At 42.0% G+C, this 22,536-nt stretch overlaps 1 protein-coding gene across 3 annotated transcripts in view; it reads left to right on the forward strand.

The window, feature by feature from the left end:
- The window catches only part of LOC130167477 (fibroblast growth factor 12-like), a 69,677-nt gene that overhangs the window by 31,663 nt on the left and 15,478 nt on the right, over positions 1-22,536 (forward strand). Inside the window, exon 1 of one of the 3 annotated variants that reach the window (XM_056373718.1) lies at positions 14,700-14,993. The exons of the other annotated variants lie outside the window; for them this stretch is intronic. Coding sequence (XP_056229693.1) covers positions 14,795-14,993 — 199 coding nt within the window. The 5' untranslated portion in view covers positions 14,700-14,794. Of the gene's footprint in view, positions 1-14,699; positions 14,994-22,536 lie in introns of those variants that run through there. 3 annotated transcript variants of the gene reach the window in all.

Below are 22,536 nucleotides of genomic sequence, written 5' to 3' on the forward strand. Positions count from 1 at the left end.
AGATAGATACATACTTTATTTATGCCCTAGGGGAAAGTCATGTCATAGATAGGAGAAATAAGTCAAATTAGCAAAGATCAGCTCCATGTAAACAGTCAACACTGTGTTCAGGTCATGTGACGTCTGTCACAGTCTCAGTGTGAAGGGGACGTCACTGTCTCCCTGTCTCCCTCAGCTGGTCAGACTCTTTCTTCTCTCTCAGTCAGGTACAGTGTTTTATTGTTTCATTCACTGACTGGGAAACCCAGTAACATTAAACACAGTCATGGACGGATTACAGGCCTACCAGGGGCCGACCTAGGGTCAGATGTCAAAATGTCCCAGAAAGAGACAAAATGACTAAAAATGACCACAAACATCACAGCTGTATGGTTTGTGGTCTTTCAGTCTGGTGGTCTTGTTCCTATAGGAGGGTAGGGGGCCTTTTACATGTGTGTGCTCAGTACACATGCACACACACACACGCACAAACACACACACACACACACACACACACACACACACACACAAACACACACACACACACACACACATACACACACACACACATATAGCTGTAAGTATGTTGTGATCAGTCCTTTGTTCTACATCTTTCAGACAAATAACTGTAATGAAGTCAGACAGAATCAGAGAATCACTAAAACAGCTGTAGTATTAGTGTTAATATTAGTAGTAGTAGTAGTAGTACTGGCAGTAGTAGTAGTTACAGTAGTAATAATAGTACAGGTCTTATTATCAGTTTGTCAGCTGCAGTTGTCCTGATGTCCAGCAGATGGTGGTGTGTCTCCAGTCTTCTGTCACTGAGCTCAGTAAACAGGCTGCAACTGATTGGTCCAGCACAGATTCAAACTTTATTCATCACACTGACAGAAACAGTGACAGCAGTGATGACACCAAACATCAGACACATCTGGCTGAGTGATGTGAAGTGGTCACATCTGGAGGAGGAATTTCAGTTTGTTACTGTCAGTGATGGACAAACACAAACCTGAAATTCTGTCATTGTAAAACACCTGTGTGACCTTCACTGACATCATGTAGAATAGGTTAACTTGTAGATAATTACAAAGTGAAATTGTAGTGAGATTGTAATGACTATTATGGACAATACAAATAGTAGAAAAATAATCAGCAAATTGGTTGATAATGATAATTAATCATTAGATGCAGCACTAGTCATCCTGTCTCAAACAGCCGTGTGTCTTCACTGTTTTACAGAGTGTCCTCTGCTCATGGTCCGAAATCTGAAAATGGAGTTTTCACTGGAGCCAGAAAAAAACAGATGTTTTTGAAGATGATGACATGGACCTGTCGCTGTTTATTTTCTGGTTGTCTCCAGATATGTCATTGTGAACAACAGTGGATTCACATCATAAAGAGTGTTTCCTAACGCAGCTCGCCTGCCTGTGTGTCGCTGGTCCTCGCTCTAAATTATAGATGAATCAATTTTTGAGGCTTTGCTCCTTTTCTCTGTCAGTTAACGGAGTATCAGAGAAAACATCACCTTGTTTTTCACTGTTTTCTGATGTGTTATTAATTGATTAATTGATAATAAAATGATTGTTGATTGCAGCCCTGCAGCTGATCTGTAGGTTCAGAAAGGAATCTGAGAGCATGGCTACCAGTTTCCTCCTGCTTCCAGTCTTTGCTAAACTAAGCTAAACATATACTGGACTTGTGTGTCTTTAGTAGATATACAGGAAGGAAAGATATTGTTGTAATATTCCTTTAAAAGGGACGACTGTCCTGCAGGATTTCAATGATGGAGACACTGGTCCAGTCTCCTCAAATCCAGGATTTAGGAAAATAAGTTTTATATTTGTTACGTGTGATGAGTAATCAGCAGAAACTGAGGGATTGTGATATCAAATGTATTTTGGATATACAGTACTGTATGTTTGGTGTTGAACAATAGAGAGTGTGATGCTGCTGACATGAGCGAGTGTTTTTGTTTGGTTTGAACATCCAGCCGCTGTCCTCTCCACCGCCCACACCGCCGTTTCTTCCTGTGTTTCTCTGCAGACTGTGTCAGTGTATGCGTGTGTGTGTATGTGTGTGTGTGTGTGTGTGTGTGTGGGTGGGGGTTATAAGCTGAATGAATAGATGAAGGAATCAGTAACAAGCCTTCTTCTTCTGTGGTACATGTTGGATAATTCTGAGAAATAATAAGTCTGATGTTATTTTCTATTTGTCTTATTGCAAAACCTCAAAACCACACTACAAACCTCATGAGCAGAGTCAAACCAGCTGTGATGAAGAAACACTGAACATGTACTTCTTTAAAACACCTCACACTTCACACTCAGCAGGAGCCTTTCGTAAAATAAAGTCTAAATTATCTCAAACACTTGCTCACTGTAGATGTTGGGGACTATTTTCAGCAGCAGATTAATCATAGTTTGGCGCTCTAGTGCAGTGGTTTCCAAAGAGGGTGCTGTGGCACAGACTGATTTATTATTACTTTTTTACTTACAATAGAACATAAAGTGCATTTTCAGACATGTCTAAACACAGCAGTCAGAAATAGCTCCTGTCGGAGCAGCTCAAAGAAACATTGTCAGCTGTTGACACAGAAGAAGTAAAATTAGATTGTCCAGTAAAAACCACAGGTCTGACAGCTTCTCACGATGAGGGGAAGTCACTTGTGATCAGAGACATCTAAAAGAAAAGATATTGATTACTTCAAACGACTGAGAGACGTATATAATGAGCAGAATCAATGCATGAAGTCATGTGTGTGAATTTATTCTTTGAAAACCTAACATGGAAACAAAACAATAATTCAACTGCGTTAAGACTCATTACAGATCTCTGCTCTGAGGTTTGGAGGAAACTGAGTCTGTCTTCACTTCTACCTGTGGTGAGATGACCACACACACCTGTACTATGCAGTACTCTGTATATTCTGTGCGTGCTGTGTGTACTGAGTACTGTGTTGTTGGTCTGTGGTGGTTTAATGGTCTCATGGTGGTTTAAGTGTCCTGCTGACATTCTGCTGCCCTCTGATGAAGCAGTTTGTCTATTGATTAGGAAACATACCTGAACTGTACACACACACACACACACACACACACACACACACACACTCCTGCTGGGTGTTAATGAGCCGTCGGATCGATTGTCGTGCTGCCACTGTTGATTTCCTGTCCTTCAGTCCTGGACTGTTTGCCCCAGTGTGTGTATGTGTGTGTGTGTGTGTGTGTGTGTGTGTGTGTGTGTGTGAATATATGAAGTTAACAGACTGGCATTATTCATTACGCAGCAGAGACCAGGATGGGTCAGTGTGGTCTTACAGATGTGCACAGACCGCTGGAGGGGAAAAGTGAACAAACATCTGATGTTTAAAAGAGCAGTTCAAGCCCAGGCCCAGGTGTGCACCAGGCAGAGGGAAGTGGGAGACAAGAGTAGCAGCAAGAGAGGACAGGGCCCCAAACAACCAGGGTGCACGTAACAAGGAACATAAGCAAACAAAAATATACAATTAGTGTAATGCAAGTAGAATTATATATACTGTATATATACAATTATATTTATGAACAATTGGTGCAAATTATTCTGAGAAAAGAAAAAACCTACATTAGTATTACTGATAATAATAGTCAGAAACAGTCAACTAAACAGTACTGTAACCACTATTCCAAATGTCCACAAGCAGGCTGCAAGCAAGCTCTCTTGAAGGCAACAAGGGTTCTGCAGTATTTTGTATATGGCCGCCAAATGCAGCCTAAAAGATTACACACAGGGACAAAGTTGACATTAGGGAATATTCACATCAAGTTCGTAGTAAATCTACTTGGAATTACATTCAGAACAGAGGATGTAAGTGCTGCCATTAAACTAGAAGTCAGATTTATCATAGTACACTACAAGCACTAATGAATTAATTTGTAATTTGTAGTTAATGAAGTATATTTGTAGACACAGTTTCATGTAAGCACAACTTCTTGGAAACCAGGTAATCTCTTCACTCAGCCTTTCTGAGGAGCCCTTCAGGTCCGTTTGATTATCACATCTAGACGACCCGAGGGCGGGTCATAGCAGGGAAATTTGAACATATATATATATAATGTGTTTTGCAATGTGTGTGTGCAAGTTATGTAACATTACTGTTCTGTTCCTTCTTTTGGCTATTAATTTATTTTAATCATCTAAGTCTTTCTGCCAGAAACGCTTCAGTAAGTCAGGTAAGATAGTATAAAGAGTTACAAACTCCACATAAGGAGCAAGCTGTGATGTAGAATGAATCACACATAGGACTTTAAACCAAGAGACTGAGGAATGAATCCTGTTGTATTCATTGATTTCGTTAACCTATTATTTTCAGTTTGTTCTTTATTTTTATTTCAAATGTTTCATGAAAAAAAACAAAACTACTGATTCTCTTTTCAGGGCTTCCATAGGTACAGAACACAGTGTCACATTTAGTTTCTCTGTTCATCCTCACAGTCTGTAGTATCGTCACTAAACTAATCACTGCCCTTCAACCAAAGAATATAAGGAAGACATTACATTAGTGACCATTGAACAAACATGGAGGTCATGGGGTCCTAAAAATCTGACAGGTTCATTTTCTGAGGAGCAAGAATGAGACCAGGACAATGAACATCTGGTCATTAAATCAGTCATGGTGTGTGACTCCTCCTCTGTGGCCTCTGTGACCTGTGGAGTTCACCAGGGCTCCATCCTCAGTCCCCTGTGTCTCCACTACAGTACATTATCCATAAATACATTGACTACCACCACAAGATTTATTTTTATATTATAAACACATCATGTTTAAATGATATGAAACACAAATGAAATGAAAATAAATCACAATATTTGTCAGAAAAATTATGATTAAATATTTTCCTTGTATCACATCGTCTCTTCAGCACTGATGTCTTCAGATATCAAACCTGCAGCTTGAAGCTGTTGATTCATCATCAGTGGAGCTGGAACATCTGCAGCAGAGGTGGACAGACTGACTGAGTGAGTGAGTGAACGATGGAGATGAAGATACTTCTCTTTGTCCTCCTCTCTGTCTCTGCTCTCAGTCCCAGTGCGCAGGTACAAGGACGCAAATACACGACAGTAATTAAAGATGCTGACCTAGTTTTTTCTGCTGGGAGTGTAGGCCTACATTCAGTGTGGTGGTGCGTTCACTGACATGTTCTCCACGTGTCAGTTGACGTACACACACAGGGCCCGGTTACCGATGACAATGATGTTAATCCTCCTCAACTTTGGTTCAGTTCAGTCCATCAGCAGGATCCATGAAACCTGCCGGACACGTGAGCCCCGGGCCCAGAAACAAAGTGATTTGATTTGGAGGATTAGTTTTTAATAGCATCAAAGCGTTCACACGTCACGAGACTGCAGAGCTGAAATATTCACTTTACTGATAATGTTTCACGCTTTTCATCAGGTCACTGTGATGTTCAAACAGCGTTTTGTTTTGCAAAAGGACGAGTTGGTTTTGATCAAAAATAGATTCCAGATCCTAAAACATGTTTGCAGGGACAGAAACACCAAAACTGTGTTAATATTTGTAATATAATGTGTGGCTGTTCTCTTTCTCTTTCTTTCCCAAACTACACATTCCTTCATTTAAGTAAAGTCACTATTTTAGGAAACATTTTATTTAACAGCTTCTGTATTTTCCAGCTAATTTGCGCCAAACTTTTCCTTGTAATTTTGTAAAATGTATCTGTAAATTACTAAGATATCCTCATGACAGGCCTGTGAAGTTTGGTACTAATTATAAGGGAAATGTTGCTACAGTTGAGACAAAACTAAGAACCTTAGATAAGTAAAAAATACTTCATGAAGTGATGTCAATATCCACCACAGTTTCCAAGAAAGACTCTTAAAAATTCTGAATGTGGATTCCTCATGACTGTGAATGAATGTGATTGGCTGACGAAGTCTGTCAGCTGTTGATTCTGTCCTGTAGCTGCAATTTAGTGATGGACAACAAACGTCTCTGTGAACATAAAGACTCTTCTCCAGCTCCCTCTCTCTCTTCATCACACTGTGGACGCCCAACACACACTCTGTGTGGTGATGATGATGACTCTATGTTTGTTGTCAGTGACTCATTTTTTCTGGAGCTGATAATTGGATTGTGTAACGAGCTCTTCACAGCTAATTGTCCCGTCCACTCGTCGACACTCTGCCTCATCCTGTCACCTTTCTCTCCACTAGCAGCCAATCAGGGTGAAGGTTCAGCCCACTCGTCCACAGGTGGTTAAAAGGTGGAAAAGTGGAAACTTGTTCAGACTTAGATTAAGAAATTAAAGTCCTCAGCAGCACCTTCCAAATCTGCATTTATAATCCAAGAGATTAATGACAGCTTCCTGCAGACTGTTTCATGTCAGTAGTAGAGAGTGTATGAACGAGCCACAGAAGTACAGTCGAGCGCTCAAAACAAACCCCAGACTCAGATGTTCAAGTAGGCTTTGGCCCGCGGCACCATATGGCAAAGAGTCATGAAGACAGAAGGAGATAACCGCTGCTGCTGCAACCTACATCTGCAGACATGGCTCCACTTTACACAGTTTAGAAACCAGGGTTTTGTGAGTTATTACTAAAACCCGACGCAAGGTACACAATGCCAAGCTGAAAACACTTCACTTGAGTCGAGCTCCATAACGTGTTGAGCCAAAGTAGAGGAGAAAATCCACATTTATATATTTTACACATATTTATTCTTTAAATCTACAGAAAATGTGCTGTATTGTGATATGTACCGTTATCTGGATATGAGATTTTGGTCATATCACTCAGCCCTATCACTCAGTGATAAACATTAAAAGACTGGTAGCTTTACTGTAACTATTAAAGGTGTAAGCCCCATGAGCCCAGCCCTGGTGAAGCCCATGCATAATGGAAGACCAGAAGATGGCATAGTGAGATTCATTCAAACTAAGGTGAAAACCAGGGACTTCCAGTTCGACAGTCAATATACCATTTAAATATTCAATGCTTTTATCAATGAAATAGAGAGGGGAACAGACCAGGTTTCATATGTACTGTAATAAACTATGAAGTAAAGGCCGACTGATAAGTAGGATTGCCAAATGTCCTGCAAAATAGACCTATGGAATCATCCTGTGATTGGAAAGTTAAAGACGTGTTCTGTACGAACTGATACTGGACGCTATTAGTCTGACTGTCATGTTATGTCCCACTACCCAAACAGAGAATGTGTTTCTCATGTGGTCCTAACTCACAACCAATGTATCTCAGCCAATAATCTTGTTGTTTTTACAATTTTTTTTACATGAAGCTTAAGCAAAGGGAGTAAAAAAAAAATACACCTGAGGGGGCGGAGCCTCTTAAAAATCCACCTGGTCACTAGCGACCAGTTTAAAGCTCATGCAAAGCAGCATAGCAACAGCCATAAAGATAAATATTTACACTATTGTCAATATCGAAACAGCGTTAGCTCCAATACATTCTCCACATTTCAACTGTTCATTTCATTTTACAGAAACCATGAGTATAAAGTGGAATTCATTCACATTTATTGGCACTGTTAACCAGTAAAAAGACGAAACGGTGGTGACTCCCTACCTTTGTTAGTTTAGTTTGTTAGTTACCATTAGTTCATAAGTGTCCACAGATCAAAAAAAATCTAAAGTTTTTTTTCATAAAAGTATTCCAGGTTGTCATGTGAAGTCCATCACAGACCATCAGGCAACTTCCTCTTCTTCACTTCTTCCAACATAAAAACAATTTTCTACTTTGGGTATGTTTGTTTTCGTTTACTGCCCAGTGATGAACTCCCAACAAATGAGCGAGTCAGCTAACTTCTTCTCTGCCTAGAGACAACAAAAAGGAAAAACCTGCCTGTCTGCTCTGCTGCCTGTTATTCTATCCAGTCTGTTTTTAATTCACAGTTAAAAACAGGGACAACTTAAAACAGCTTCTTATTGTCAGGCATCGCTCCACCTGTCCACAGAACTGGGCTCAGTTTCGTCATCCCACCTGAGGCTGTGGCTTAGTCTCCAGCGTTCACAGTGAGAGCAGATGTCAGGTGGTGAGTGAATCATTTCTGCTCTCAAACAGCAGCAGCAGTGAGAGTCAGATAGTGTTAATACCTGCAGGCTCAGAGGGTTGTATCACTCAGAGCTGATCTCAGAGCAGATCTCATGGTTATTCAGCCCTGACAACATGTTCGTGAGGTTCCTCTGCTGCTGTGAAGATGCAGCAGGCATAAAGATGGTTTTATGTAACCCTGCAGTCACAGCCTCCAACAGGAAGTGTGTGCGCAGTTCAGAAGTGTCCCTATCTAGAGACTCAGAGGTCATAGGTTTTATTTTAACTTGTTTTTAACATGGTCCTTGGTTTGAAACTAGAAACTAGAGGAGCTGTTATTAATGTGAACTTATCAGCTGATACGTTTTTACACAATATTCAAGGCTTTATTCTGAAACTGTTCTGCTCTCACCTGTTAGGTTTTACTTGACGTGACTTTTTCATTTATTTTGTTTTCATGTCTGGGCATTTACACAACCTGTCCCATTATTCAGACACATTGTTCAGCAACAAACTCAATGTCCAGAATGGTACTTCTTTCTCCAACAAACAATCTATAGCTGAGTACAGACATTAATTGACAGCTGCTAGAAGGTAAACTTTGGCATCGGCTGGTTACTTATAGCATTTATGTAAATAATCTGAATCTGGTGTTAGCTGAGGTCTTGGAATCAGTAATGGAAGAAGAAAGTTGGATGCTTCCCTAATGTCAATAAAAATGAGTGAGGAGAGAAAAGAGTGAAGAGATATTTGAGATTTGTCAGTATGAAAGACCTAAGGTGTCTTGGGTGGATCCGATAGCAGATCTGATCTTTATCAAGCTCAATGTTACTAAACCGCTGAAGGTCAGATGTTAATAACTGATATTTATAAACCAGGTATTCACACTTGAGATATGTGCAGGTGAAAAGATAAGAGGGGGTTAAATATAAGATGACATACGCAACCTTATAGTAGGTGTGGGCAGTTAACAGAAAAAGTATCAAAACATGGGTGTTTTCACACCTACAGTTGGTTTGCTCTGGTCCGATTCAGTTGATGAATTTGTAAACTTGTAGGCTCAGTTTGCTTTCACACAGAGAGAAATTCAAGTCAACCAAATACATCATTAAAGTAAACACAGGAAGAAGGTTGCAGGAACCGTCTAGCTCAAACTTTCGAATTCACCTGCTAGTGGGGTCAGATCGAGTTCAGAACTCTGTCACACCAAAAAATCTTGGTGCAAATTTTTTGGTCCGCACCCGAGTGCGATTACTGTTTTCACACCTGCCCAAACAAATCGTACTGAGGTGGAAAATGAACCAGGGTTCAGTTTAAACAGACTAAAAAGCAAAGGTGTACAAACACCCTGAATCTTACTTATGACAGTTAATTTAGTTCATGCTTTCCCAATACGTGTGTTCATTTGGTCATGTGGCTCCGCCCCATCCAACCAACGTAAGTCTGCGTTCACTCAATGTTAAGCTGGTGATAGGGAAGATCTGAGCGCAAACAATGAGCCTAGGGCTGTGTCCACACTGATATCATTTAGTTTTAAAACACATAGTTCTTCTATGTTTACTCCTGACATCCACACGACTCTGGACTCTCAGAAGCTTTCTGAAACGCTGCTGGATCTGTTTTATTTTGAAAACTCTGGGGTTGTGTTGTAGTCTGGACAGGCAGGAACAATGACGACAACTGCCTCACCTCCTGATTGGGTCTTATCAGTGGTGAATACAACACGGATAGAGTCCAAAGGTAACGCCACCAATTTGTTCAATCACATTGTTGAATATGAAGAGCATGGCTCAAAAAGAGAGAGACAGATAAGCACCAAAGTAATTGATCAATTATCGTAATCGTGAAAATATGATATAATTGTGATATTGATTTGAAGTCAGATGTCCTCAGATCCTCAGATGTGAAGAAGCCTGTTTTTGTAAAGTCTACTTTGCTATAAATTAACCCCTGATCCTCTTTCTGGCATTGTAGTAGTGTCACGAGTTTGAGTTAAGTATGGGTAAGGGGTGGACCCAAATGCGGAGAAGGTAGCAGTGTCAAACAATTTTATTCCAAACAAACCAAAGTCCAAACACGAGTCACCGAAACACACACCAAACCTCACAACCAACAAACAAACAAACAATGATCCCACAAGGACAAGACAGTACAAGGGCTTCTTAAAGGAACAGAACTGATTAGTGATGGAGAACAGGTGGGGAAGCAGACACAGGTGGGACACATCAGGGAATTAACCAAAGGAAGCAAAACTAGAACTCAGACATTGGGGTGACATGACTATCAAAATAAAACAGGAAGTGCATGGGGAAACAGAGCACAAGACAGGGAAGACAAAACTAGACACCAGAACCCAAACCAGAAACACTCAAAACCCAGAACAGAAACCCAAAACCCAGAAAACCAAAAACCAAGAAAGTCCAAAAAACAAAACCCTGGAGCTTCCAGGATGAGACCATGACAGTACCCCCCCTTTAAGGGACAGCTTCCAGATGTCCCCAGGGCGGGAGGAGGGGGTCCGGATGAGGGACACAAGGGACTTACGAGGGCCGGCCACGAGGATTCACTGGGGGCAACTCAGGTGGATGGCTCGGAGGCCTTATGGATAGGCTGGGCAGTTCATTGGAACGACACGGAGGTCGGGCAAATGGACGGAGCCATTCTGGAGGCCGACAGCAAGGACCGGGTCTCTCTGGAGGTCAAGGCGAAGGCCAGCATTGCAGGCGGAGCCCCTCTGGAGGGCGAGCAGGACGACGGCGAAGACCGGTTCTCTCCAGAGGTCGAGCCGGAGGATGGCGTCGCCACTCTGGAGGGCGAGCAGGAGGATGGCGGCGAAGACGGGGTCTCTCCGGAGGTCGAGCCGGAGGATGGCGTCGCCCCTCTGGAGGGTGACCAGGAGCCGACTTGGTACCAGGGGCAGGAGTTAGCTGGACCTCCATCAGGAAATGAGGAACCGGGATCGGCCGGACCACTGGAGGCGGCACAGAGTCTGGGACCACTGGAGGCGGCTTAGAGTCAGGGCCCAGTGGAGGCAGCACAGAGGCAGAGGCCACCGGAGGCAGCACAGAGTCAGGGACCACCGGAAGCGGCAAAAAGTCAGGGACCACCGGAGGCGGCAAAGAGTCAGGGGCCATCGGAGGCGGCAAAGAGTCAGGGACCACCGGAGGCGGCACGGAGGCAGAGACTACTGGAGGCGGCACCCCGGCAGGAGTCAATGACACCAAGTGCCACGTGGGCTGAGTCAGGGCAAGAATCAATGGGGGTGGCGCCCTGGCAGGAACCACGAGTGGGGGTGATGTCATGGCTGGAGCCAGGAGAGGTGGTGACGTCACATCAGGAACCAGGAGAAGCGGTGACGTCACACCAGTAGCCTTCGTCGACACCGCTGGAGAACACGAAGCAGTGGCCGCAGACAACACAGGAAAGACGGGAACAGTCATAGACGCCGCCGGAGAACACGGAGCAGTGGCCGCCGACACCACAGGAGGGACAGGAACAGCCGTCGACGCCGCCGGAGTACGCGGAGCAGCAGCCGCCGACACCACAGGAGGGACAGGAACACCCGTCGACGCTGCCGGGGAACATGGAGCAGCGGCTGCCGACACCACAGGAGGGACAGGAATCGGCCGGATCACCGACAGGAAACGAGGAGCAAGGATCGGCCGGACCACTGACCGGGAACCAGAGTCAGGAGTCAGCTGGACCGCCGACAGGAGGGACAGGAATCGGCCGGATCGCCGACAGGGAACGAGGAGCAGGGATCGGCCGGACCACTGACTGGGAATGTGGTGCAGGAGTGGGTGCAGCAGGGGCTGGACCACCAGCAGTGTCTCTCCTACACTGCCGGGGCTTCCCACCCCGCAGGGAGCGAGGTCCCCCTCGGGCCATCCGGGTTCCCTCGTAGGATCTCCAGCCACAGTCCAAGCCCGCTGACCCGATCCCGTAACCCTTAATCCCCGTTGATTTATGGGCCATCGGCGAAGCAGGCGAGGCAGGCAGAGCTTCGCAGCTGGCCTGCTCGGCATGTTTAGCCGCCTGCCTACGACAAAACTCGAAAACAGTTATTACCTCCGCTGAGTCCTTTTGTCCTGGTGGGATCATTCTGTCACGGATTTGAGGTAAGTAGGGGTAAGGGGTGGACCCAAATGCGGAGAAGGTAGCAGTGTCAAACTATTTTATTCCAAACAAACCAAAGTCCAAACACAAGTCACCGAAACACACACCAACCCTAACAACCAACAAACAAACAATGATCCCACAAGGACAAGACAGTACAAGGGCTTCTTAAAGGAACAGAACTGATTAGTGATGGAGAACAGGTGGGGAAGCAGACACAGGTGGGAAACATCAGGGAATTAACCAAAGGAAGCAAAACTAGAACTCAGACACTGGGGTGACATGACTATCAAAATAAAACAGGAAGTGCATGGGGAAACAGAGCACAAGACAGGGAAGACAAAACTAGACACCAGAACCCAAACCAGAAACACTCAAAACCCAGAACAGAAACCCAAAACCCAGAAAACCAAAAACCAAGAAAGTCCAAAAAACAAAACCCTGGAGCCTCCAGGCTGAGACCATGACAAGTAGTTGTAGTAATGATGACTGAGATGATGATGGTTTACAGATACATGTGATAAATCAGTGGTACAGTCACTACAGTTGTAATAACAACTGTTCCAATGGATAACCTCAACGATACTGCATCTCTTCTTCTTTGTTGTACTCAACTGGAGCAGTGGAGTGTGGGAGTGGAAATGGGGCTTGCTCATGTGCACCCAGATCCACAGCGACTGAGATTCATGAAACAGAACCTGGTGTAGAGAGGGTTTTAGACATCCGATGAAAATAATGTACCTGCATATCTCTGTCTTCATTCGTGCACATGGTTTTAGTCATGAATCTACACACAGTTTTATGAATGTGGCCCCTGGGGGTTTTGCCTCAGGTGTAATGTATTAGCATTTCCCTCTGGACTGGAGGAGGACTGACCCTGACTTCGATAAAAAGTCTCAGGGCTCATAAGGATTTTGTCTGGATACGAGACACTTGAAATGATTAAGTGTAAAACGCGTTTAATGAATCTTGGTATTTTATCAGCCTGAACCTGAACAGGTATGAAAGCAGCCTGCCATGCTGCGGTGTGTGAGTGCGTGTGAGGCTGATGAGTAAAGGTAGAGCGCTCTGATGTGGGAGCGAAATGAAACATCAGGCAGAATATTTTTAGGAGCTTCTTCCACACCTCCACCTCCTGTCTCTCTATCCCTCTCTCTCCCATTTTTGCCTCTGTCTCGCTCTCTCTCTCTCTCTGTCACGGCTGCTCTCCTTTTCCTCCTCTCTCACGCTCTCCCCTCTCTTCTCTCTCTCAGCCTCATTCAGTAGCTCTCAGGCTGAGAGGAGGAGGAGGAGGAGGAGAGGATCAGGCAGGAGAAAACAGTAGAGTAAACTGGAGCAGTACAGCGTCAGTGTGTGTGTATATGTGTGTGTGTGTGATCTGGCGGTTTATTGTCTCTTCTGGATTTTCTCGCCGTCTCTGGGATTATTGTGAACGTCGCTGGGTTTGTTGAACGTTGTCACTGTTCTCTTCCTTCAACTCTCTCTGATGGCTGCTGACTCTCTGAAGACCTGGAGACATTTCTGAAAGTTGCTGATATCGAAGACGGATCAACGGGGCAACACTGTTTCCAAGAACTAAATATCCTAAGAGACGTGAAGATGCAGCGCAGGTCGTCCTTTTATTCTTCGGTTCATGAATGCATCACCGGCGCATAAATGGAGTGAATCCCAGCAGCTCTTGCAGCCATGTGCTTCCATCAGAGAGTCTGAAAACCTGCAGAGGGGGTTCGTCTTTCACACGTGCTAGATCTGTTTGAAATCAGGATCATACAAGACTTCAGCTTCCAAACTCCATCAGCTGGGAACACTTACCAACTAATATGAGGAAAATTGATAATGAATTTATTCATTTGTGACTTGTTCTTCAATCCTTTATAAATGTTGTGTGTGTCAGTCGCATATCAACCTCTGTTACTGGTATGAAACCAGTAAAAACTTTTTCTCTCTTTTTGCTTGTTTGACTGAAGCTTTTGACAGAATCTCATGATCTTCATGGAACTGTAGACGTCAGATTTTCCATTTTTATTGATTATCGTGATGAAACCAACATGAAGGTAAAATATAAAATGAATGGATGTGTCCTCAGCTGAAGGAAATTTGAACATTTGTTGTGATTAACTGAATCTTCATCACCTCCTCTGGTGGAAAAAGAAGTTACAGAATGTGAACGTATTAACATGTCAAACACAAACTGTTAAAGAAGTAGGAAAATATCTGTTTTTCACTGATCGTGCCTTGATGTGCGAACGACTCAGTAGTTTGTCTGTAAAACATCTAGTTTTGAAGATGATGGTTTTCAGAGCGTTCAGTGTTTTGTCTGTTGGAGAGAAATGACTCATATAGTGAGACTAAAGTGGACAAAAAACGAAACGTTATTTAAGTTGTTAATTGTTGAAAGATTCGTCAGCTCTTTTTAAAAGATGAACATGTGAAAATCAGGAGTCAGCTGCTTCTCACTGCGTATGAAAGTGTTTTGGAGCCATTTCTGATCATGGAGTGACGATAGACCAGAAGACCTTTATCAAAGCAAACATTTCACTCTGACACTCAGTGGATTCTAGTCACTGACTGACATCTCCCATGTTTTGGACTAACACGTGAACACCGTCAGACCTGTGACACAGAGCAGGAGCAGATATTTTGACCTCTCGGGGAGATGGCGGCGGCCATCGCCAGCTCCCTGATCCGACAGAAGCGTCAGGCCCGCGAGTCAAACAGCGACAAGGTCGCCACCAACAAGAGACGCTCGAGTCCCAGTAAAGACCCGAGGTCTCTGTGTGAGAGACACATCTTCAGCGTTTTCAGCAAAGTTCGCTTCTGCAGCGGAAAGAAAAGACCTGTACGCCGGAAACCAGGTGGGTCCACAGACTCAGGACTGTTAGACAGTCCAATACTGAACAAAGTTCCCTCCTCCTCAGTCCAGTCATCTAAATGATGTTACAAACTTACTCTGTGCTGTGTGACAGTGTTTAGCTTTAAAGCTCCCTCCGGTCTAAAGGTCTCTGTCCATGTGTCGTTTGATTATAAAGCAGGTCTAGGTTCTTTATCAATACAGTGAAAGTATCAAAGCCTCAGTCCACAGAGAAATGTGCACATCATGTATTCAGAAAATGAGCCTTAAAACCAAATTGGATCACTCAGAAAACAGTACAGTCAGCTCACCAACCTGTTACTAGAGCTCTAGAGAGAAGCCTGAGAGAGGAGATTTAAAACTAGATTGAGATGGTTTTTGGTTCTTAAAACCACAAATATATCTTCTTATAGATCAACACTTCAGATAAAACATAGAAGAGGAAAAATGGAGCTTTAAACAGGAGGTGACTGAATCATGTTTTCTCTTCTGGGCTTACTTTAGCTACATGCTGCTGAGACCATTCAGTTCTTCAAACCGTACAGAACCGTATACTTAACTTGCCCTGACTCGCTTTGACTCGTCTGCTGATACCTGTTGTACAGACATGCTGCCCTCGACACTTCCTGTACACGTCGCACTGTAGCTTGTACGCTGAAGATGACCAAAGAGACCAACAGGGGGTTTTGAGGATCGCAAAATTCGAACATGGACCTCACGCAGTGCTTACTGCCTTTTAGTCGAGTGTGCAACAGTATGAAATGTTGTTGGTCTGTACGTGGTCTAGCCCAAGCTTCAACCTCTGGGGCTGAAAAATGAAGGTAAAACCTGCAGTTTCTTTAATGGCCACTAGAGTCTGGCTCCAACAGTGAGTCAGTCCCCATAGACTCCCATGTTAAAATGTCCAACTTTACAGCAGAAATAAACATGTTTACAGCCTGGTACAAAAACAGTTTTGGTCTCTAGAGCTAATTTCTATCTTCATGACGACTGTTTATATAACTCACCTGTTTACATTTTAATAAGACTTAAAGTTATGGAGAATTGAGGACGTGGCCTCTTTGAGTGACAGGTGGGTGAGAGTATGCTTGCCACAAACTGACATGTACCAAAGTCTCAGCTCCACACACGCCTCTTTGACCATTTATGGATTAGCTAGGAGTTAGGGGCGGAGACAGGTAGGGCCAAGATGGCGACAGTAGGGCAACTTACTCTGAGCTTCAAAACCGCTCTTCAGAAATCTGTGGGTGACGTCACAGAGGCTACGTCCATCTTTATTTATATTTTATGAGATGGACTGAAATATCTCAGCACCTATTATAATATAAATTGTCATAGTATTTAGTAGAGATATTTATGATCCCCAGAGGATGAATCCTACTTACTTTAATTATCCTCCAGCGACATGTTAATCACCAAGAAACTTTTTATCACATAAATCACTTGAACCAGGCAGAGGATAGACCAAGCATGTAGTTAACCAGCCTTCCAATATCAAAAACACATCTTGAGGAGTCATCAGTCAGTCTTTAACCTCTTCACTGCAGATTCCTCCATTTTCATCAACAATTTCAATTATTTAATGTTGGTATTAATTAAACGCCCAAACTGTACTGCCTCTGCAGTGATGATGTCAGCAGATGTTTCACTCTGGACACTTTTCCTTTCATGACATAACAGGAGAAGCTTCAGGATCCTCCTGCAGGATAATCAGATTAAAGGGGACCTGAACTCGTCCTGCTCCTCAGGAGGAGACGCTGGGTGTTGGACTGCTGGACAGAGCTGCGTCTTTCATTAGCCAACATCCCACCGCTACCTCCGCCGCTTCGTGTTTTCTTGGCAATTCAACAAACAGCTTGAAGGAACTGTTACACAGAGCTCCTGCTTGATCAGCTCCTTCACAATTAAGTCCAGAGACTTTTCACCTCCTCAACTTTACTGAGGAGTTTCTACAGTCAGTTATTAAAGAAATGTCTGCAGCTGGTGAAGTAATCGCTGAGTCACCGGGTGTGTTTAGTTCAGCGACAGCAGTTTGTCTTCCTTTGATATGTCACCATCACTGAGCCTCCTGATCATATTTGTTACTAGTAGCTGATCCTGAGGCAGTGAGGCCTTCATGCCTGTTGTGTTGACACTGGGTTCAATGGTGTAGACTGGAGGTTCCAGCAGTAAACTCTGAGCTCAGCCTGAACATGAAAACACCTCTACAGACCCTTTAATGATCAGACTTTGGTTTAATGGTGAATATTGCAGTTTGGTAGAATTCAAATAAGAATATGAGGATACTGTAAACGTGTCCATAGCTGCTGAACATTGCAACACTAAAAATCTGCTACAACTTCCTGCACAACAAATACACTGGTTAAGGTTTTTCTCGTCCTTGTATGGGCAAACTGCCGCCAGAGATGAATCAGAGATGAATGTGTGCTGTCATGCATCCAAATTTAAGTTTCAATATGTCATTGATTCACTTCTGATCCTCACCAACTGTTGTCACAACCAGTGAAGGGGCAGCTGTGGCTCAGGAGGTAGAGCAGTACCTCGTCCACTAATTGGAAGGTCTGTGATTCGGCTCTTCCTGTCTGTGTGTTCGAGTGTCCTTGGGTAGGATACTGAACCCCAAACTGCCTCTGATATAAAAAGTGTTGTATCTGTATGTGTATAAAGACAGTGCTGTATGAATGTGTGTGACTGGATGAATGGATGTGGCATGTACTGCATCGATATGTCTGTGGTCGATAAGACTAGAAGTGCAGTCCTTTTACCAATCTATTATCATTGCTGGTTCATTTACTCTAAGTGCTGCAGGAGTTGACTGCTGTCACCAGCACCAGACCATCTGGTCCAGGTCTAGACCAGCAGCAAGAGACACTCAGGCTAGGAAGTACTGAGGATCAATTATAAACTGTGGATCACTGTGGAGACAACAGGAGTTCTAGTCATTTACTGAGCTTGAAGCTACAGTCACAGACCTGCAGTGGCTCAATCTGACAATGCAACACCTGAATCTGGTGACTGTATGAGGATGTAAAAATACAGTTTATATCATACTGTTTATGTTCAAAGTAAAGAGGTCATTTTTCATCCTTACAACACAACCATAATAAAATCCAGTATTCAGACAACGGCCTTTTTGTCTGTGTTTAGCATCAGCAAATATAAAGATCAGGTGCTAATAAAGCGAGGAGAAATTACCAGGATCATTTTAGCATTATGTTCATTTCCATATTGGTACAACAGTCATGTCACACTCATCACTCACATCCTCTGCTCAGTGACGTGTTTGACTCTCTGTTGGTTTTTCATTCTCCATTCAAACACTTTGGCTTTCATTGCTCTTTTTTTTCAAAACTCTACAGACCAAAAAATGAAAAGTGGAAGGTATGATCAAAGTTTACAAAAAAACTAAAGAAAAAACAAACAAAAAATAACATAAAAATGTAATTGTTTTCAAAAATGCAACTGAAACATTTAATTGAGAAGATACACTTTATAGTTTTTGGTCATTTTAAACAGTTTAGCATAAATATAAAATAAATATAGATTTAGATCTATTTATATATATTAAAAAATCTTCAAGATAACAACGTTTAAAATAAAATTAATCTCCTTAAATTTACAATACAGAATGACATACAGTTAAATAAACAGATTTAAATTGTGTGTTTATTGTTGAAAATGACGAAATATTAAGAATAAATTTGCAGTTGTAATAGAGATGCCCAAATCATTGAGGGGCCCGTTTCTTTTGGAAGAGGGGCCCCTGGTTCAAGTATAAAATCTTTTGTTTATCCCAAATAAAAACACATCACTCTCTGTGGCAGAGCCTCTGTCACAGGATCAGACACTGACACTGTTTTTATTGTATTTGAAAACAGAAGAGTGGAAACGGTTCTGCTGTGATAAGCTGAAACATGGCTCTGTTTTGTGAATTCGAGGCTCGGTTTTAAAGGATGTGTTATTTTCATCTCAGCTTGGTTCAGGAAGCACCATGTGATGAGGTGTTTTTTTCCCCTGCAGCCTCACAGATGTGTTAAAACTCACAGCTCATCCTCAAACAGAGACACACACATTTATAAATATAGCTTCCGCCAGAAAAATACCTCTGCATCTGGATCAGTGATTAACCCGAGTCTCAGTCACAGAGTCAGCACTTAGATCATCCTACAGTTTCTCCTCATATCAATCTAAATGTCTCAATACTGTGACATAATATTTCTCTTTACCTTACAAAAATCACCCCTCTGACCTTGACCTGTCACCTCTGTAATTAAATCTGCTCTAATCAATATTTGTATTAACAGTGGATGAAATGACTTTGTGTAATTGTGTATCAGGTAGCTTTGAATCCACAGAGCTGTCTCCGTGTCTGCAGCTCTGAAGCTTTAAGTTTGGAGTCACAGGTTTTACATTTACTTCACCTATAAAAGAGAATTCTCAGACCATCTTAAATAAATTGCTTCAACTGGTATCGAATTGCATTAAGAAATTAATGACGTTTTTTCAAATCAAGTTAATATGTTAGATTAACACAATTCTTGTAAGTCTGATAAACTTTATAATCGGATTGCTTTCAAATCAATGGTTTGCATTGATGCAAACTCAATTATTTGTTTTGCTCAAAATTAAAAACTGGCCTAATAGTATAGTTTCAGAAAGAGTAGTTTTTGTAGTAACCTCAGTGTGTCGTTTTGGTTTGTTAAATGTAATTAAATAAAATAAAATAAAAACTGTCCAAACAATTAAAAATTCAAGTTGCTGAAAAAATAACCTAGGCTCCAATCAGATGTTTTTTAGTTTTTATTATATAAATGTAAAAAAAAAAAAAACAACAAAAAGAAAAACATATAATATTAACTAAAGAGTCACCAACACTTTTGGAGTTATTAGGACCAAAAGGTTATTTTGTATAATTTTGGTTTTAACAAGTTGGTTTTAACAAGTATTATGTAAATATGCATACCCATACAGCTTTATCACATTGATATGAAAATCTTTGCGATGTAGAATTAAGCATTATCACACGAGATGTTGTGATGAATGAATATCAGCATGGCTGTGATTCAGCCATAGGTACGAGGCCAGAGGCCGAGTACTGAAGACAATCAACACTGGAACACTATCCATTAAAGTTGTGTGTGATTACTTTGACGTGAGGAATTGGTTGTCTTTGGTTATTTCAGTAAGATGGATATATCAGAGTCATAATTATGGCAAGCGATCAGACCAGATCTCGTCCTTTTCTTTTTCTTATAAGGAAGCAGAGAGAAACTGTCCAAGAAAGAACCAGAGTACAGATGATGATGAATAGAAAATTAAATCAATTGTGACTCATATTTTTTGTTTTGGCTGAAAGCTGAAAGGAGGGAAGTTGTAAATGTGTCTCTCTGTCTCTCTGTCTCTCTGTCTGTCTGAATGTTAAGTAGCACAGCAGCCTGCTCCACATTAGTCCCTCTGTATTTGGGTCTATTTCTGCCAGAGATGAGTCTTTCTGGCCCACATTGTCAACTGGAGCATCATTTCATCACTTCAGCTTCCATCATGTTTACATCCTCAGACCTTCAGCTGAATCAGAAAGTCACAGTCGAAGAATTCAATCCCTGAGTGGCCTGTGGCTTCAGGGTTTTTGCTCAGGAGTGCTCTGAGAGGATGTGTGGCTGTAGATGGACAACATGATGCTGCAGGGGTTGAAGCACTAGGCTGAATGTGTGTGTGTGTGTGTGTGTGGTCACCTGAAGGGATGAGAAGGGAAGTTTTGAAGCCTGGAATTTGGATTTTCTGCTAAGCACCATCTTTGTCCGCCCATCTTATCATGTAAAAACCACAAAGTAAAACTACGATGGCTAAATCTGTCCAATCATTTTGAGCCTCTCATACAATAACACATACAGTGGGGTCAAAAAGTCAGTGTATTTTTCAGCAACAGCTGCTGGAAACAAAGATGCAAAGTGGAGGATAAATCCATAGAATAACTGTGGTGTTACCCACTGTGTAGATTAAATGAGATGAGAAGTGAGATGAGAACAGGAATGAGGAACGGAAACAAAGTGACATGAGATAAGAGAGGAGGAGAGAAAAGATGACAGGAGATTAGATAAAGTTACATGAGATAGGATGAGAGGTGAGGTGAGATAGGAGTGATGAGAATATGAGAAAGTGATATAAGAAAAGTTCATTTGGGAAATCAGAAAACAGAAAAGATTAAATGAGATAAGGGAAAATAGGTTAAGGGATTAAATGAGATAAGGTGAGGAAAGATGAGATAAGATTAGAGAAGATAAGATAAGATGGTGAAGATGATAGGGTAACTTGAGAAAAATAAGATGAGGGGAGATGAGATAAAATAATATGAGATGAGTTAACAGGAAAGGAGATGACATAAGATGAGATGAAATAAATTCTTAGCAGAGGAGATAAGGTGAGTTTGGAGAGGGTGACTTAAGAGATGACATTAGAAGAGATGGTATAGAATGATAGAAGAGAAATGATGTTAGGTGAGAAAAATAGATGAAGAGGATGATGACATGATAAGGGGGTTAAAGAAGATAAGTTGATAGATGAAATGAGATAAGGTAAGGAGAGATGAGCTACAATTATATAAGATAAGACACGAGAAGATGAGATGAGATGAGATAAATTGAGACAAAAGAAGAGATCAATAAAGGAGGGGAGATTAGAATAAATAAAGTGAAGTTGGATCAAATGACATAAGATTAGAGAAGATTGGGTGAGATGAGACAAATTGAGATGATGTGAAACAATGAGATGAGATATGAGGAGAGGCTATGAGATAAGGTGACGTTAGATGAGATGAATGAAAATGAAATTAGAATTCAGACAAATTGAGAAACGAAAAGATGAGACATGAGATTAGTTGAGATTAGAGATGTGATCAAATGAAATGAGGAAAAATGGATGATAAAGTGAGGGGAGAAGAGAAAGATGGGAAATTGTATTAGATAAGATAAAATTAGAATGAGATGGCATAAAATAAGAATAGAGAAAATGACAGAAGGTGAGGTTAGATGAGATGCAAGATGACATGAGGTAAAATGAGGCTGGATTATATAAGAGGATGCTAAATAAAAGGACAGGAGATGAGGTGAGATGATATGAGAGATCATTTGAGATAAGATAAGAGGTAAGTTGAGGTAAGAGGAGAGGAGATGAGAAAGGAGATGGTGTGCAATAAAAGTAGAGGAGATCTGATGAGAGCAGATATGATATAAAAGCAGTTTCATCAGAGAAGAAATACTAAAAACTGAATACAAAGTGTAAGATACAACATACAAGAAGTAAATATAGAAAGCGTTCTGTAATATCAAAGTGACCCATGAGTTGAACCTACATAAGAACACAGAAAAGCTCTGGAAGTGGTTTGGGGTGAGGAGGTAAAGTTTTCATTGACAGCAGCAGCAGATGTAGCTGCTGGAGCAGAAACTAAAACCCTGCACTTGAATAATAAATGTGAAAGTGTGTTTAGAGTGGACAGATAGTGATGATGGTTCAGTATCACTGATCCTAACTACCTGCACAGGAAACGCTGT

The sequence above is a fragment of the Seriola aureovittata genome, chromosome 4 (genome assembly GCF_021018895.1).
Source record: "Seriola aureovittata isolate HTS-2021-v1 ecotype China chromosome 4, ASM2101889v1, whole genome shotgun sequence".
NCBI classification, from domain to species: domain Eukaryota; kingdom Metazoa; phylum Chordata; class Actinopteri; order Carangiformes; family Carangidae; genus Seriola; species Seriola aureovittata.